Source organism: Pteropus alecto, unplaced genomic scaffold (genome assembly GCF_000325575.1).
Source record: "Pteropus alecto unplaced genomic scaffold, ASM32557v1 scaffold94, whole genome shotgun sequence".
Lineage (NCBI taxonomy): Eukaryota > Metazoa > Chordata > Mammalia > Chiroptera > Pteropodidae > Pteropus > Pteropus alecto.
In genome coordinates, this window is record NW_006437736.1 from 13,318,011 (window position 1) to 13,334,919 (window position 16,909).

Here is a 16,909-nt window from a genome sequence, read left to right on the forward strand (position 1 = left end):
AGGTCCTTTCAAGAGGCCGTGCTTGCATTTCTTTGACAAAGCTTAGCAGTTTTAACACAGGATTGAAAACTTGCTCTCATGCATTTAAGCAAACTAGTCCCTCTGACAAGATTTGTATTAGAAACCCTCATCAACCAAGATTTCACTTCATAAATATCAAAGCTACACCACCTTCTATGGCTGGGGATACACAGTCTCATCACACAACATTCGTTCTTCACATATACACTAGTGTAAATCCTTAGTCCTGGCCTTAAATCTTTCCCCAAATAGCTTATTCCCATGCTCACTCACATCAGTAGCTCCACTGCCTCTGATCCTTTTACACGAATTTATTTCTATACAAGGTTCTAAAAACACCCCTTGGTTTATACATAAGTTTTTCCTTCATTTTAAGTTGCTTTATAACAACTGGATTCCTGATTTTTTTCATTTTTTCTCAAATCTGTCATGATTAAAAAAAAAAAATACGAAAGGAAATAAAAATGTCATTGGCCAGAAGACAGGGTGGGAAAAAAAAAGGACAAAAATAAAAACATCAAATATGAAAATTCTCAGAGATAATGCATTTATAAACACAGAAATGGTTACAACAAAGATGGCCGTGATGAGTGGGTATATATATATTTATATATATATATTTATATATAAATCCGTGTCCGGTAACTGACCGTGGCACCTAGGGAGCTAAGTCCAGTCCTTGTGTTTGCCCCGAACTCTCCCTTCTCTGCAACTCCCCTTGTTGTGGGATTTCATAAGAACACAAAGCTCCCACAGCTCCTTAGATTTGGGGATGGGGAGACAGAGTACAGGGCCATGGCTGGCAGAGAAGAGAGGCTCCAAGGAAAACCATAACCCACACTTCTAAGCAACCCTCAACCATTTGGGGGATTGCCGGCCCCTTGGGGACCACATCTCAGCCCATACCCCTTTACAAATAAAGGGGGTCTGACCCCCACACAGATCTCCCCCCTCCAGCATTAGGTAGGAATCGAAGTGAGACCATGAGGGGAAAAAAAACAGCTCCCAGGGATTGGGGCACATGAGAAACCTGTTCTTTTGCAGGCAAGATTAGAACAGGAGGCTGGCCGCATTTAGGGCTCCCTTCTCTCTGGCATCTGGGAGGGCCAGCCTCTAGTCTTCTATCAGCCTGAACTTTGAGGATTATGAGGGTAAGGAGAGAGTAAGTGCCCATATTGGAAAAGTTTCTATGAGGTCATAACAAATCCCTCCCTTGAGCACCAACCCCCCAATTTTAAAAAGCTATGCTTGGGAGGGGAGGCTGCTGGATTACACTACCAGCTCAGTAATCCTTTGCCAGTCAGGAGGGCTGATGTTCCTTTTGAAGAGGAGTTGAAAATATGGTATCCTATGAAGGAAGGCGGTGCCTGAGGCCCAAGGAGATGGAGCCAAGGCCTGTCAAGGAAGAAGAGGACTTTTCCCACCAAGAGGAGTTGGAGAAAGAAGGGACTAGAACTTCTTTCCCCTCTTCCCAGTGGGTGGCAGCACAGGTCTCTACGAGCTAGCCAGATGCTCCACCTGGATGGTGCTGGTGGTGACTGTGAGGCAGATGTCCTTATGATGCTCCGCCGTCTTATAAGGGGTCAGGTCAAAGGAACACTGGGGTGGAGGATTGGGGTTGCTGTCCCCACCACCCCCACCCTGGGGGGCTGCCCCAGGGGACTGGAAGTGTGGTGGCTGTGGCTGTTGCTGCTGCTGCTGCTGCGATGCCTGGGAAGCCTGAGCTTGGGCTTGAGCCTGGGCTTGAGCCTGAGCCTGAGCTTGAGCTTGGGCCTGGGCCTGGGCCTGGGCCACTGCTGCCGCCGCTGCTGCTGCCTGTACTTGTTGCTGGAGATCAGGAGGGTTGTGTTTGCGCATATGTTTCATAAGGTACGTTTCCTGAAGGAGATGGTAAAAAGGAATTGAGAGAGGAAAGAGAAAGAAAAGTTACTTGTAACCAGCATCCTGGACTCTTACGTTGCTTTAATAGAGCGATATTTGTACAAAGGTATTCTGGAGCCAGGGGCAAGTTCTCCCCATGTGCCACTTTCGGGGCTCACTATTGGGTAGAAAGGAGAGGGTGATCTTTAGATTCACCACTGGCAGTCAATTGGCATTCAATTGGCACAGGGAAAGTTGTCATTTTCTCACAGATCTTTGACTAGAACAACTTTACAACCAATTTCTGGAGTCTAATGGAAAACATCTGAGATCTTTTCCCTCTCAAACTTTCAAGTTGCTTTCTTTTGCCTTATGTTCAAATAAAACGAAGAATCATTGCTTAGAAATCTCCACAGGCTTAAGGGATCAGGCATCCCCTAAATTCTGCAGTTATGGATCTATTTAGTTTCTGTTCTCCTTTCTGATTCTAAGTTGGAGCTAGGGAGGCAGCAGATTCACTGCAACAGATTTTTATCCAGAAAGATGTGTCAAGTGGATTGTAGTCCTACAGGCCTACAGGGAAGGAAAGAGAAGGCACTGTGCACTCACCGACGTATATGCCCGACTACAGATAGTGCAGGTGTACACCTTGGCATGCTTCACCGTATGCGTAGATAGGTGCACCTCTAGTGAGGCTGCGTCTGTGTACGCCCGATGACAGTTGTGGCACTTGAAGGGTTTATCTTTGTTGTGCTGCCGCCTGTGGGACTAAGAAGATTGGGAGATATCAAGATGAGTGCACTGGACTCTTCTCTCTTGCCTCCTTGACCTTAATGGAAAGATCTGAGTTGAGTGTCAGGCCTCTCAGGTTCTCTTTCCATCTAAAGCCAGTAGAAATTGCTTCAAATAAAACTTCAGGAGCCATAGGCTAAAGGAAAAAGCATACATCATGCAGCACATACCAAGTTCCTGAAAGTTAGAATGATGGCTATGCCTGGTCCCACTAGTTCGGTGGTTCTCAAAATGAGGCATGGGGAACGCTAGGGAACACCAAGACCTTTTCAGGGGGCCTACAAGGTCAAAACTATTGTTAAAATAATAAGACAATGTCTTCCTTTTCACTCTCTTTCATGACTATATGGAGATTACATGATGTATAATATTGCCACAGACTGAATACAGCAGACATGAGAATCTAGCCATCTTCTGATAAGCCATACACTAAAAAAACATGCAAAAATGTAAAACAAGGCCATTCTTCTTACTAAAATTTTTTGGGTTTTGTGTTTGGAAATGTTATTTGTGTTAACATGCAACTGGTTTGTTATTTTTAAACAAATTACTAAATATCTTTTTCAGTTTTTCAGTTTCACACTATCTAGGTAGACCGACAGTTACATCAATAAAAGCTTTTTTAAGTTCCCCAATAACTATTGTGAGGGGTCCTGAAAAAGTTTTGAGAACTGCTCTACTAGTTAAATGGCACTTCGACCCCCAAGTCTTAAGAGTCAAGGCCTCCTGTGGACAGAGGAGCATTTACCTGCAGATTGGAGAGCTGTGTGAAGGCTTTCTCACAGCCAGGATGTGCACATTTGTATGGTCTATCACCGGTGTGGATTCTGCATGGGATAAGAAAAGAAAAAAAGGGAGAGATGTCAGCAAGGCCACTTGGAGATTGGCTCAACAAGCCTCCTCAAGGTCACTCCTGCCCTCCCACAGGAGTGGGAGTGTGAGATGGGTCTCCAGGAGGCCTCGGCTCCTTTTACACAGATCACGCTGTATCACCTGATTTTTGCTCATTGCCTGTGTCACTCAGCTCAAGCTGGGCTTCTCTCTGCTGGGGGAAGAAGGACTGGTGGCTTGGCAGCCAAGAGACAGGCAGACTACAATTTGGTATACACGTCAGCTCCTATAGCAACTGTCCCTGAAGAATGCTCAGAAACATAAGGTAAACACAACGATAAAGAAAAAGATACACATAACACCTCTTCCTTGGCCTCCACCATACAGCCAGAAACTATCTCCTCAGCCTTGAACACCACTCCCAGAGAAAGTCTGGTGTCAAAGAAAAACACAGAGTTATGGTAACTGTGAAAGTAGCAGTGATACAAATACCCATGGAAACTCCTGGGTTTTTTCCCCAGTCCAGCCACCTAATGGTAGAAAATGCCTCGTTTAGTACCAATTTGACCTCTTTCCCAAACACTACAGGGCCCTCCACTGAGATGAGCCAAGGACTTGAAAGTGTGCAGACACCTGCTCCTCATCAGGGACTTCAGAACTATCTTTGTGACCAGACGCTTTTCTAGACCTGTTATAAAACCTTGAAAACAGCACAGGACATGTCTCCTTATGAGGAAAGCCCGACTCTTCCTCTTCACAAAGCATGTCTGACCACTTTAAGGGGGATCACCACATCCAGATACAGCAGTGTGAGGCCTATCTATGGCCAATAAGAGTCTGAACTCCAGTTCAACTTGAGATACCAATGAAGGACATCAATTCTTTTGGTTGGCAGGTTCACTTCCTCCTAGTCGCTCCAGATTCATGGGACAAACAGTGGGCATCCTTAAGAAATATGAGCCTTTTCATTTTGTTTGCCAGTTCTCTGTGAAGATTTAGGATGTGTTCGGTTTTGTTCTCTACCCCTGGTATCCCTTGGAGATTTCCTTGTTGCCATAGGTGTCACCAGGCCGATGATATCCAGCGAAAGTCTGATTATATCTCCAGTTCATAAGTGGTGCTCTACGGGCTAGAGGTAACATCTTCTTCAATCCAATGCCCTGCTTTGGCATCAAGGAGAAAATCTTGCAAGATGTGTGCACGGGTGTTTTCAGGGAAGGAAATGAGGGGAAAAAAAAAAGGTCTCTGCTCCAGATGAGTCTCTTCCTCCCATGCATCTGGGAATATCACAGTCATCGCAGCTCCCCAATGTAGCTTTTGCCCCAGACACTCTCTGAACGTCCACTTGTTTCTCCAGAGTTATCGTTTGTTCTTTCTCTCCCAGATGCCAGTCATGTTCTCCTCCAGCCAGGTCTCTCCTCCGGCCACGTCTCTCCCCCGCCCCCCGCATGCGGGTTGTTGTGTGTGTCCGGGGCGGGGGTGGGGAGGGCATGCCAGCGGGGCGGGGGCAGTAGCCCGCCACTCTCCCTTACCGTGTGTGCTGCTGGAGGTGGGAGAGCTGGCGGAAGGCCTTCTGGCAGTAGGAACAGTTGTAGGGCTTGGCCCCCGAGTGGATACGGAGGTGCTGGGCCAGGTAGGAGGTGTTGGCGAAGGTCTTGGAGCAGTGCGGGCACTTGTGGGGCTTGATGGTCTCCGTGTGCATCTTGGAGTGGATCCTGCCGGAGAGGAGAGGAGGGAAGGGGGGAGGAGGAAGCAGTTCGACACCACGGGCTCAGCTCTCTGCTGGGTGAAATGATGTTGCTTGACGGATGAGAGCACCCCCTCCTCCCTCCTCCCAAACATACTCCGGCCTGGATAGGCTAATGAGGAGGACACCCAGATCTAGGTTGTTGCTGATCTTAAGTCGGTGGCTAGAATGGCAGTGAGATGATGAAGAGCTGCAACCCCTGGTTCCTGGTAACCTTAAAGATTTCAGTCTTGTCAACCCTCCGCTTGTTTCTAAGGTTACACACTCACCACAGATACCCTGCTTCCAAACAGTAATCTGAACAAAGACCAATACCGCCTGTTCCCCATGGACCTGAAGCTGAATGCACACCTTGGCTCTGAACTGAAGCATATAGTAAAAGCAGGGCCTGCTCTGCAGAAGATTTCCAAACACAGACACAGAGAGAAACCACAAAAATCGTTCTAGACTTTGGGATTGGAGACCACAATTTTCCAGGCCGCCTCCCGCAAAGCGCTAGGACATAGAGTTTATTTTTCACAGACAGTAACGGGAGAGTTGAGGCTCCCGAAGGGCAAAGTCAAAAAGGAAAAAAGAAGACGTGGAGAGAAGAGTAGGCGCAGATGTGTTTTTGGGGTGAGGGGTTCACGGCCAGGTAGTGGGGTAAAACCAAGAGCAGCCTTACCGGGTGTGCTGCTGAAGGTGAGAGAGCTGGCGGAAGGATTTCTCACAGAAGTTACAACTGTAGGGCTTGGCCCCTGAGTGGATACGGATGTGCTGGGCCAGGTAGGAGCTGTTGGCGAAGGTCTTGGAACAATGTGGGCACTTGTGGGGCTTGGTCTCGGTGTGTGACTTGGAGTGGATCTGCATCTCCGACTTTGAGTAGAATGTCAGTGAGCACATCCGGCACCTGGGCCAAGTGAGGGCAGTGGTTAGAACCCTTCCTACCAAGAGGGCACGGCTAAACCCTCCCCTCCACTTCCAAAGAAGCCAATCTCTCTGATCACTCTCCTACTCCAATAACACTTAAGGCCAGTGAGAGGAGAAGCTCTATTTTATCTTTATAGCCAAAGCTTCTAACAGCCCAGCACAATATAAATACTCAATACATGTTTGCTGAATGACTGAACTCCCTAAGTGTGTACAAAAACAAGAATTCAACCACGTAAAACAGGAAAATCTTATTATGGGCTCTGGGCTGATGTGAATTTCACCGGGCCAGGATTATCATTTAACTTGTTTTTCTTCTGCCTATATCTTAATTTCAAACTTTTAAAGAGCTCCTTTCTCTAATTTCCCATGTATAAAGTACATCCCTCAGTTATTTCTCAAGCTCTCAAGATGATAACGAGGACAAACTGGCTAGATTACCCAGGACTTCTCCTGTTTCCTCAGACAACTGCCTTCTCTCAGATTTTCTACTTCCTTTTTGCCAGGGATTCCTAAATAAATGGGGGGAGGGAGGGATGGAAGGAGAATTATCAGAATTACAGTATTTGTAGGGGCTTTTCCAAACCATGTATGTCTGGCCTCCACCCTGTATCTGATGTTCCACCAGCTGCCCCTAAGTCCCAGCCCCTTGGTAATCAAGTGAGAACCACTTTTGCAATGAGCCAAGGTAACTGTTGGAAGTGGGTTCTATCTTTCAAATATTTAGGAGAAGATTTGGGAAGCTCTGAGCTTCCATGCTAAACCTTTCCTCTTTCCTCACACATGGAGCCAGTGTCAGCACTTTGGGGTGATATCAACGGCATGTGCATACACTTTCACTCATCACCTGATTTGGTAATTCTTACTGCTCTAGCATTGCCCAAGAATATCAAATAAGGAGGCCTTTGAGCAGGTCAAGCCACAACTATTTAGACTTTCTTACTGGGTAAAAACTATCTATGAGCTAGAACCCTAGCACTCCTAAACAAGTTACCAGGGCACAATGTGGGCTGATAGAAAGGGCAATAGCCTGGAAGCCAGGTAACCAGGGCAAGTCCCTCTTCCTTGAGTCCTCCCAACTTATCCTTGGAAGAGGGTCTGGCATGGTACAGAGTATAATTCCTGCTTTTTTATGATTCCAGGAGAATTTCTAAAGAATAACTGAGATCAAGACTACAAAGGACTCTTCAGAGAAAAAGATACCACTGTTAACTGGGGAGATGGCCCATACAGAACTGTTTCTATTAAAATTCCAATCATTAAGGCCAATTTCTATAACATAATTATCAGTTTACCAATCCCCGACCATTGTCTGGGATGTCCAACCATTGTATGAGAGGTGGGGAGGTTTTATTTATAGGTAGCGCAGTCCAAAGGACATAGCCAACAGAAAATAGCCAACGGAACTTTGGACACCTGGGCTCTACTTAAAGTTCAGTAACAGGCTTGATCATCAATCTAGACCTCAATTCTCTGGTCTGTAAAATGGAGAGATAAATATATGCCCCCAGAAGGGCCAGCAAACACCCAGGACAAAGGTAAAGCAAGTGTCCTCTAATAATAAAATTGCATTAGTGTTAATAGCAGCAGTGCTGATGGATGAGCTCATGCTACTGTATGTTTCACTACCTACGACTGAGGTTAGAAACTTGACATATTGTCACTTGGAGGGAAACTGTACTAAAGTTACAAAATAATTTCCCTTGGTTGCTAAAATTTTTCAGATAGGTAAAACAATATTCACTTTAACTCAATACCTCATTTAGTGTGTGTGTGTGCTGAATATACAACTGTACCCTCAATATGAAATTAAGTATAAGAGAAAATAACACTCTTCATCAGTTTTCAACTAGAGAAGAATCTGCAAAGCTTAAAGTCACTGATAATAGACTGGCAACGAAATGAGCACTCACAAAAGGTATTAGGTATAATGATAATAATAATAGTTGCCATTTGTTGTGCCCGATACTGCTAGGCAGGGGGTTGGGCATTTTAAACACATTGTTTCCACCTCTCACAATAACCTGGCAAGTATTATCCCAGTTTTATAGAAAGGAGCACCAAGGCTCAGAAAAGTTAAGTAATTTGCCAAAGGGCAAATAGTTATTCATGACAAAGCCATGATTCTAGTCTAATTTAAGATTCCTCACACCAGAGGTATTCAAGGAGAGGCTGGACAACCATCTGCCAGGAACGTTTAGAAGACTAAAATATAGAGAAGGGACTGGCTTAGGTGACCATTCAAGTAGTGCCAACTCTGAAATCCTATGAAGTCAAACACGAAGGTACAAGTCCTTTAATGCAATGTGTTGAGTGGTCGGAAAGAAATCCGATGTAGGAGAGTTGTGGCAGTGTGCAGTTAGCGGGGGGTAGAAAAGCCAGCACCCCATATCACTGGGTGCACAACTCTAAGGGACACCATTCACATTCAACATGAGAACAGTGCCCCTTTGGAGGCATGCGATGCAATGGCTTCGCTTACAGTGACCACTTTGAATTATCCCTTTTTTTCCTTAGATACTCAAAAACAATTTCAAATACTCTGATTATCCCTCAAAACATTTCCACAAGATAAATGAGGGCCACAATTGATCTTCCCATTTTACAGATGTAAACAAAGACCTAGAAATAAGTTGATTTGCCCAGAGTGACAGAACCCAATTACCCAACACACCATCAAAAGCCACTGGCCACAGGAATGGATGTGGCTGACCTACACATGCATCGAAAGAGAGATTCTTTGTGACTAAAAAGATTCCTTTGGAACTTCAGAGTTCTGAGTTTCTGAAGAAATTCCATTCACCTAGAATATAATTAGTTGCCCTTAAATTTCAGAGTCCTCTTTAGTCACTTGGCATGGGGGCTGCCAAGAACTCCAAAAATGCTGAGGGTGTAGAAAAGTCATCGGGGTATCCTTCCAATTGTATATTCACATTTCTATCCGTATACACAGTTTGGGAAGTCCAAATGTGGATCCAAAAAACCAACCAACTAAAAATGCTTGGCAGAGTCAGGACACTGACCCGTGTGAAGGGCTCCACAGGGTGTCGGAGAACCCTCCCACTACTCGTGCCGCAGCACATTTTGTACGAGTGTTTCTCCATGTACAATGACCTCGCTTTAAGCAAATACATACAATCCAGATTTCTACAAAATATATTTAAGAAGGATTTTCATTTTATGAAATGATATATTAAAAAATGCCTTTAATGAATCAAACTTGTCAGGTACCTTTATAATATGATATGATGTAAACATTTTCCAGGAACACTTTTATTGTATAAAGTGGGGTACACCTGTAATAATAAAGCTGCAATGAACTTTGGGATTAGAGACTGGAATTTTGCAGTGCTAATACTTTCTGCATAGCAACACTCCCCTCATTTTCACTTACAAAGAGGGATTTAAATGCTCTACAGTCATAGCTACTCTCAACAGCAGAAGTGTACAACACAAATAATAATAAATGCTAAATGATGACTATTCTTTATCTCTTTTGACGTTCCCAACATTTCAAATCTTATCTGATATATACTCCCAACAAATGGGAGGAAGAAACAGAATTCTCCCCATTTTACAGATGAGGAAACTGAGGCCCAGAGAGGGGGGAAAGGACTTGCCCAGGGTCACACAGCAAGTTCGTGGTGGAGCCGGGAACTGAATCCATGAGCCCAAGGCTCTGTCCATTTCCTGTGCCGCAGTTCCCTTCGCTCCTAAAATGGGAACAACATTGCCCATCTCGGTACACTAAGGACAGACCCAGTCTCCCAGCCATGCACACCTGCCCCTGTCTGCATCAAAGCTGTAACAGTGGTTATCCCACTCTGTATACTGGGACCAAACTCCCCAAACCCACAAGGGCCCTTGATAACTCTCAAGGGGAATTAGAAGATTTCCAACTTTCAAAGGGCAGGGAAGTTTACTATGTAATTAGTTTTGTACAGTACCACATGCAAATATAATGCTTTTTGACAATGGACACTTAAAGGCAGTGAAGAATCAAAATGACTTCTATGAATTAGAAAGTGAGCAAACAGTCATTTTATAAGCATATATTCTAAGAGCGGGGAGGGAGATATCCTATGTCTCCCACCTTTTTATATACACCCCTCCCATCTTCCCAACCATGCAGGGTCAGGCAAGCTCAACGTTCAAATACAGTCCAAGAATCAGTGGATGAAACACTGGTGAGGGGCTTATCAGAAAGGTTTCTTGGAAAAATAGAAATGGAAAATATAGAAAGCAAAAAGTAGCTGGAGATGGAGTCTCAAACCCAGTCTAAAGCTTCATTACAAGAAACTCTTATTATGTCAGTGCTGATGACCCCAAAAAGGAAGGAGTGAAATGGGTCTGCATCCTGGGGGAAGAGGCACCAGAGAAGTGCTATAAGCTCAATCTTCCTGCCTCACACCAGAACACCTGACATGCACGTGGATGAGGTGGAAAGCTGGCAGGGCATACAGCCTGATTAGGGGCAGGACACAGGGAATAGGGAAGTTGAGACAAGGATCCTCAGCCCATTCTGCCCCAGCTCTGACTCATACCTATAGGTTTTGCCGTCTTTCTGATGGTCATCATCATCCTCAGGAGAGAGGACATAAGGGTCATTCATCTCAGGCAGCCCTGATTCTAGCATCCGCTTCTTCTTTCGGCCCCGGGGGGGCTTAGGAGCCACACTGCCACCTCCACCACCACCTCCACCTCCTTCCTCCGTTAGGGCTGATGATACCTTCTTGGAGAGGTCAGGGACCACCTGCAGGGCTTGTGAGCCAGGGGGAAGAGCTGAGACAATCATGGGAGCCGAAATGGGGAAGGTCTGAGCTGATGAGGCTGTGGTCACAAGGGAGCCTGAGGGGGACGTGATTACCAAACCAGGACCTAGGATTAGGAGAAAAAGGAGATGGTGTCATGTTGTCCACTGCTGATTCTAATCCTATTTAATTTCCCCCAAATCAGTGTCTAATTAACCCCTCACCACCGCCCCCCAGCCCAGAGTATATAGGAAACCCCAAACCCTATAGAAAAATAATGGTCTCCTAACCCCTGTTGCCCACCCCACCCCCGGTAACAGTGAGATTTACCCCTTGATTGACTCCCTTCTCTTCTCCACCTCTGAGAACAGGAGACTCCTTGATTCAGAGAAGGAAAGAATGTCACCTCCTCAAAGGCAGGGACCGCATCTTCTACTTCTTTGTATCCCCCACAATGCCTAGCGCATTGCTAGGCACACAGTAGGCACTTAATAAAAATCTGATTGAGTAATCAAACACATTTCCCACTCCCCATGTCCTTGGAGCCCTCCAGCCTGGGGTACTGATCATGGAAGATCAACACCTCAGATTGGAGAAGAGCAGAGTTGCTCACCAGCAGTCATCAGTCCTGTAGACGGCACAGGGACCACCGTGATATTCTGGGTAACGGACGCCTGGCTATGTGGGGTCAGCTGGTCTGACTTGGACTCTGTGTCCATATTGATGCCCGAGGGCAGGGACACTGAGGCAGGCACTGTCAGCAAGGTGGGGTAGTGGGGTGGAGGCAGCCCACAGCCCTTCTCTGGCAATAGCTGATCCTTCATCTTATTGATGAACATCGTGTTCTCAATCTAAAAGAAAGGGAAGGGGCAGAGAACAAACTGATGGTCACCAGATGGGAGGGGTTGGAGGGATGGGCAAAAAAGGTGAAGAGGACTAAGAAGTACAAACTGCCAGTTATAGTCAATGCTATCTTAGTAACTATATATGATGCCAGATGGGTATGTGACTCATCGAAATGACCACTTTGTAAGGTATATAACTGTCTAATCACTACCAGATATACCTGAAACTAATATAACATTGTATGTCAATTATAATTTAATAAATAAATACAAGAAAAGGAAGGCGGAGGGGAGTGGCTTCTTTGGGAAGAGGCTGATTTTGTCTGCTCATTAAGCACTTTGCATTCTGTCTCCCTCCTCTGAGATCAAGGAACAGTTAATATCTTTGTGCTTTCAGAGAAGCCAAGATAGAAACACCATAATTCTCAGTGATGGGGACCCAGTAAAAACGCATATGGTTTTTCTTGCTTCAGTCTCAACATACCAGAACTTACTACTCAAGAGTTGAAAAAGCACATGATGGGGGAGGAGCAAAAAAGCAAATCACACCTACCTGTCCTGAGACTGTGGGGATAGAAGGCCAGAAGTACGGGTTAGAATTGAAGTGAGATTCTTCCATTCTACCTGAAGAAAGAAAGACCACATCATACTCAGGAATATATCTGAAGAAGCTCAGCAATGGAGAAGGGGAGTTGAGGAGTTCCTGGTCTCTTCTTCGGCCTCTAATCACATGGCTGGGAATTAGCAGTCACAACCTTAGGATCTAGTGTATTAGTCTCATTGGTCAGAATCACTCAGCACTATCCTGCCATCCAGCAGAAGCTATCCTAATTAAGATACTGGTTAAAGAACTCATACATGTCTCATTTACCCACAGAATGTTTCTCATACACCAAAGAAACAGAATGAGTATTACTTTCCTTTGTGGACAAAAAGAGAAATTGAAGTCATGAGAGAGGAAGTGATGTGTCCAAAGTCCAACGAAACAAACTACTGACAGGCTTCCAACAGCAGGGTACCTGTCACTGTTCCTCTTTTTCTTTATCCCTCAAATCTACCTTCTTTGAAATAAAAAAAATTAAAGTTCTACTTGAGACAACTATAGTTCTATCTAAGCCAGAACACAAAATATCCAAGGGAATTAAACAATGAAATTGGCAGGAATCAAAATCAAGGTATTCTTTGAGTACCAGATGATATCTGGGGACCACGCCCCACTGATCCCACCAAAGTCTAAAAACATCCATGGTGCTGCACTGGGTACCACACACTCTGGGCTGAGTAGTGAGAACCTAGGAGTTACCAGTTTAAAAAAGGGTTCTAGCACCAGCAGTAGCAGCAGCATCCCAGATTTTCACGTAAAGGGACTCAGAATAGTGGGAACAGTGGACCAGACGTATACACATTACTAGACTCCTGCTCTGAAGTTTTTCCAACACTAGGCTTCTAAGAGTTCAAGTTCTTCTCTGTATGTAGATGATAATTAAGCTTAAAACTTTGGGAGTGAAAAAAAAAGCAAGAAAAGCAAATCCCTCAGAATCACATTGCAAGTCACAGATGGGTACAGAATCCAGGTACCCCACCACTCACTCATTTTCACATTTTGATCACTTCTCCTAGAAAGACTTAATTGGCTGCACGTTGGTCAAGAGTAGCTTCCCAAAATCCTGGACAAGGAAAGATCCAGCCCAGCAGAAAGTAGGTAAAGAGGGAGTATGTGACTGGTGGGGCAGCAAGAACTAAACATTATCACCATTCTACTACTCTGAGCTAAGCGCAATCAAGATTCAAGTGGGGAAGAAGGACCTGTGACTTATAGCCACAGGTCCCACTGAGAATATGCTGGCGGCAGATACCAGAGATACTAAGAGCTATCTGAGATACTAAGATGGTAGACTGGGAACAGAAACTGAGTTTCAAACAGAGACTAAGGGAACTAGGAAAAATCTTCAACAAAGAAGTTTAAGCAGAAGGGATATCCCTCTGAACATAACCCTGTTCCTTATCCTTCTCCAAAAATCTCATCACATGTTTTTGCTCTATTAAACAGTATTAAAACCTAGAAAAGGAAACAGAACTGAATGTCAGCCTACTTTTTCCTAACAAGTGGCAAAGGAGAGGAGAGGAATGCACCAAATCTGTGACTACAACTTCACACAAATGAGGCTCAATATGACTGAGGATCGACCACAGGGAAATCCTGCTCTCCAAATCATAAAATACAGGAAAACCAGACAGTCCCTGAAACAGGTGCTAACCTTTTCCTTCCACCATTAGCTTCGTAAAGGGGCTTAAGGTCCTTCTCAGGCAAAAGAAATCAAGAAACAATCAGATCACAGTTTAAAAGAATCCAATCTTGCCAAGCTTTTCAGGAGGCAGGGATCACATCTTGAATCTCTCTAGTCTCAAACGCAACAACTCCATATTTAATGAACTGAATGACAGTGGACTCCACACACAGATTTTGAAAACATTGCCAGGGGTTCAAACCTTGACCCATGACCCGTTTGTCTAACCTTCTAGCTGAGAGAAATGAAACAGACAAGAGTGGTGATATATGGCAGTATATGAAGTAGAGCATCAGGCTAGAGAGTAAAAGAAAGGAGAGTCTAACACATAATTTCCTCCCAAAGAGTCAAGGAAGTAAACACATTACGGATGTGAAAATTTAGGAGGAACTGAGAGCCTGAAAATAAGAATGTCCTCAGATAGGATTCCTGTGACAGGGCCCCTCCCTCACAAAAAAAGATTGTATCTATCCATATCGTCCCACAAATGGTTCAGGTGAAGAAGTGTCTGAGGGAAATATTACCTGTAGGTTCCTATAAAAGGGGCATACAAAGTGATGTGGTGGACAATATCACCACCACCATCACCATTAATGTCTATTAAGTGGTTATAGTGTTCAAGGTGCTGTTCTAAGCACTTTACACCTATCACATCATTTAATACCCACAACAATTCTATGAAGTAAGGTATTGTAATCTCCATTTTTCGAATGAGGAAATTGGAGGCAAACAGTAAATAGCAGAGCAAGTTAGAGAAAGGGATTCTACAAGAGATCAAAACCATATACTGAAGTACATACTTTCTGACACTGTGTCTTGATTCAAGAATTAAAATTTAGAATATTTCCAGGAACAGACTATACATTTTTCAGGTAACTCTCACTAATGTTTTCAAAAATGAAATTCTGATGACAGCAAAATGCAGTTAAAGATGATATTCTCTGTCCACATCCTGTGAAATCTCTCCTGGCTACAAGATAACTGATCTTAGAATGATGGAATCTGAGTAAAAGGGCCAGACTGTCCAGAGCGGGTGAAAGGCCACTTCCACAGATACTCAATCTCTCACTCTGCTTTGGTTCTTATAGAGAACAAAACTGAAGATCAGAATCATAGCTGGTTCTAGGATAAAATGATAAATATGCTTTGTGAGCTTCTAGTAAATGTCAACCCCAAATTGGGGTACATGGAAAGTACTGCTTGGTGAACTAGAAGCAATATTTGTCTGCAAAACGACACCTGAGAAATGCTATACTGCTATTCTGATAAGTCTGACGTAAATCTCTGTATCCCTAAAATGAGATCAAATGGAGAGCAAAGAAGGTAAGAGTCTTGCCAGAATACATGCAAATGGCACCCCTTGGAGTTGTGTAACAGATCACTTGAAAGCTGTTTACTGTCTATTTTACCACTTATACTCTTAACTCTCATTCAAGGAGGAACTCTCACCAAACCATCCCGACATCCAAGCAGACACATATCAACATTCTTAAATCCGAAGAAGCTCACTGATATTACAGGGAAACCTCATCTCTACACAGAGTGTAAGTTTTGATGATTATGCCAATGTATTAAAAAGAAAAAAAAAAAAAGAACTGGTGTACCCTAGACTGGGAATGAAGTGAAAGGGTTCTATTATAGCCTAAAGAACAGTAAAAGAAGAAAAAATACAGTAAGTAGAAAGAAGAATATTAGCAGATTGAAAGTCTAGGTTCTAATGTCAACTTTACTACTGCACAGTGCTCAACTGTTCTGTTAAGAAGGGAGGTTTGCTATAATGGAGCTGGCCATGAGATTTTTTAAAGAGGTTCAAGGAATTACATATATTTCTTTTCCAAACTCAAAAGAAATCTTGGAAGCCCTAAGGAAGTGAAGAAAAAAAGACAACATTAAATAATATCCATGAAACACACAGTAGAACTTGAACTCTTACACCAGAGCTTTGCCCACCTGCTCATCCTTTCACAGTGCTATCAGCCATCCAGGAATAAAGACGTCACTACCTCTAGCATATGGTTTTGGCAGACATGGGGAAGACCACGACCTCTTTCCCAGTAATTACCTTAATTTTTTAATTGCTTTTCAAATAAACCATGATTTTCTTTTCTCAGGAAGATAACACTCTCTTAACACAATGACCCTTTACAAACTCTCAAAATACTTACACCAACCAAGTTCAGTGGCTGGGTAATGGACCTAGGAATCATGACTTCTGGAATCTCATTCTAGGTCCTATATCAGTGGATAACTGAATAACTACTAAACTTTCTGTTTGAGTAAGGAAGGGAGAAGAATAAACCTCTCGAAACAAATTTATAAGGCATATGGTGATGGGATGAAGGCAACACAAAAAAGAATAAAATGCTCAAAGTGCTCCCGAAAAGAACAGAAATACTTCCATGTGATGAGGACTATTAGTGACAATTAGTGAAAATTACATAAAGACCACATAATTACAAAGGAACTACCCCCAAAGTATCAGTTCTATAGCTTCCAGCTTAGAAGCACTTACAAGAAATAGAGATGCAAAGAACAATCAACTCAAATTCAACTACAGAAAGAACAATCAACTCAAATTCAACTACAGAAAGAGCTTGACCCATGGATCTCGGACAGTCTATTGAGCAAAACTGTTCCAAAATGCACAACTGCAGAAAGGCTGCAGTATTAGTTAAGGACTTGAACGTGAAGGAACACAGAGAACCTGTTTTTTTTCTCAATAGGGAAACAAAATCTTTTTCTCAGGTCCTGAGTTCCAAGAAGGACATTCAAGTAGGGCCATTTCAATAGAATTTGAGGCCTTTCTACTATCTGTAAACGCTCTCAAGTACAAAAATAACTCAGAAAAGGTTTATCCCAATTCTA

The 16,909-nt window shown here is 43.8% G+C and overlaps 1 protein-coding gene across 9 annotated transcripts in view; it reads right to left on the reverse strand.

Annotated features, from left to right (window-relative positions):
* Nucleotides 1–317: 317 nt before the first annotated feature.
* The window catches only part of ZNF384 (zinc finger protein 384), an 18,913-nt gene continuing 2,321 nt past the window's right edge, over nucleotides 318–16,909 (reverse strand). For 5 of the 9 annotated variants that reach the window (XM_025048708.1, XM_025048707.1, XM_015591556.2 and 2 more), the window contains 10 exons: nucleotides 12,310–12,380; nucleotides 11,525–11,762; nucleotides 11,242–11,289; nucleotides 10,705–11,038; nucleotides 9,781–9,873; nucleotides 5,916–6,140; nucleotides 5,037–5,219; nucleotides 3,422–3,500; nucleotides 2,491–2,649; nucleotides 318–1,899 (listed from right to left, as the gene is read on the reverse strand). In XM_025048708.1, the coding sequence (XP_024904476.1) occupies nucleotides 1,516–1,899; nucleotides 2,491–2,649; nucleotides 3,422–3,500; nucleotides 5,037–5,219; nucleotides 5,916–6,140; nucleotides 9,781–9,873; nucleotides 10,705–11,038; nucleotides 11,242–11,289; nucleotides 11,525–11,762; nucleotides 12,310–12,375 (1,809 nt within the window). In that variant the 5' untranslated portion in view covers nucleotides 12,376–12,380 and the 3' untranslated portion in view covers nucleotides 318–1,515. The remainder of the gene's footprint in view (nucleotides 1,900–2,490; nucleotides 2,650–3,421; nucleotides 3,501–5,036; nucleotides 5,220–5,915; nucleotides 6,141–9,780; nucleotides 9,874–10,704; nucleotides 11,039–11,241; nucleotides 11,290–11,524; nucleotides 11,763–12,309; nucleotides 12,381–16,909) is intronic. The other 4 variants (XM_025048709.1, XM_025048710.1, XM_025048711.1 and 1 more) reach the window with 4 other exon arrangements.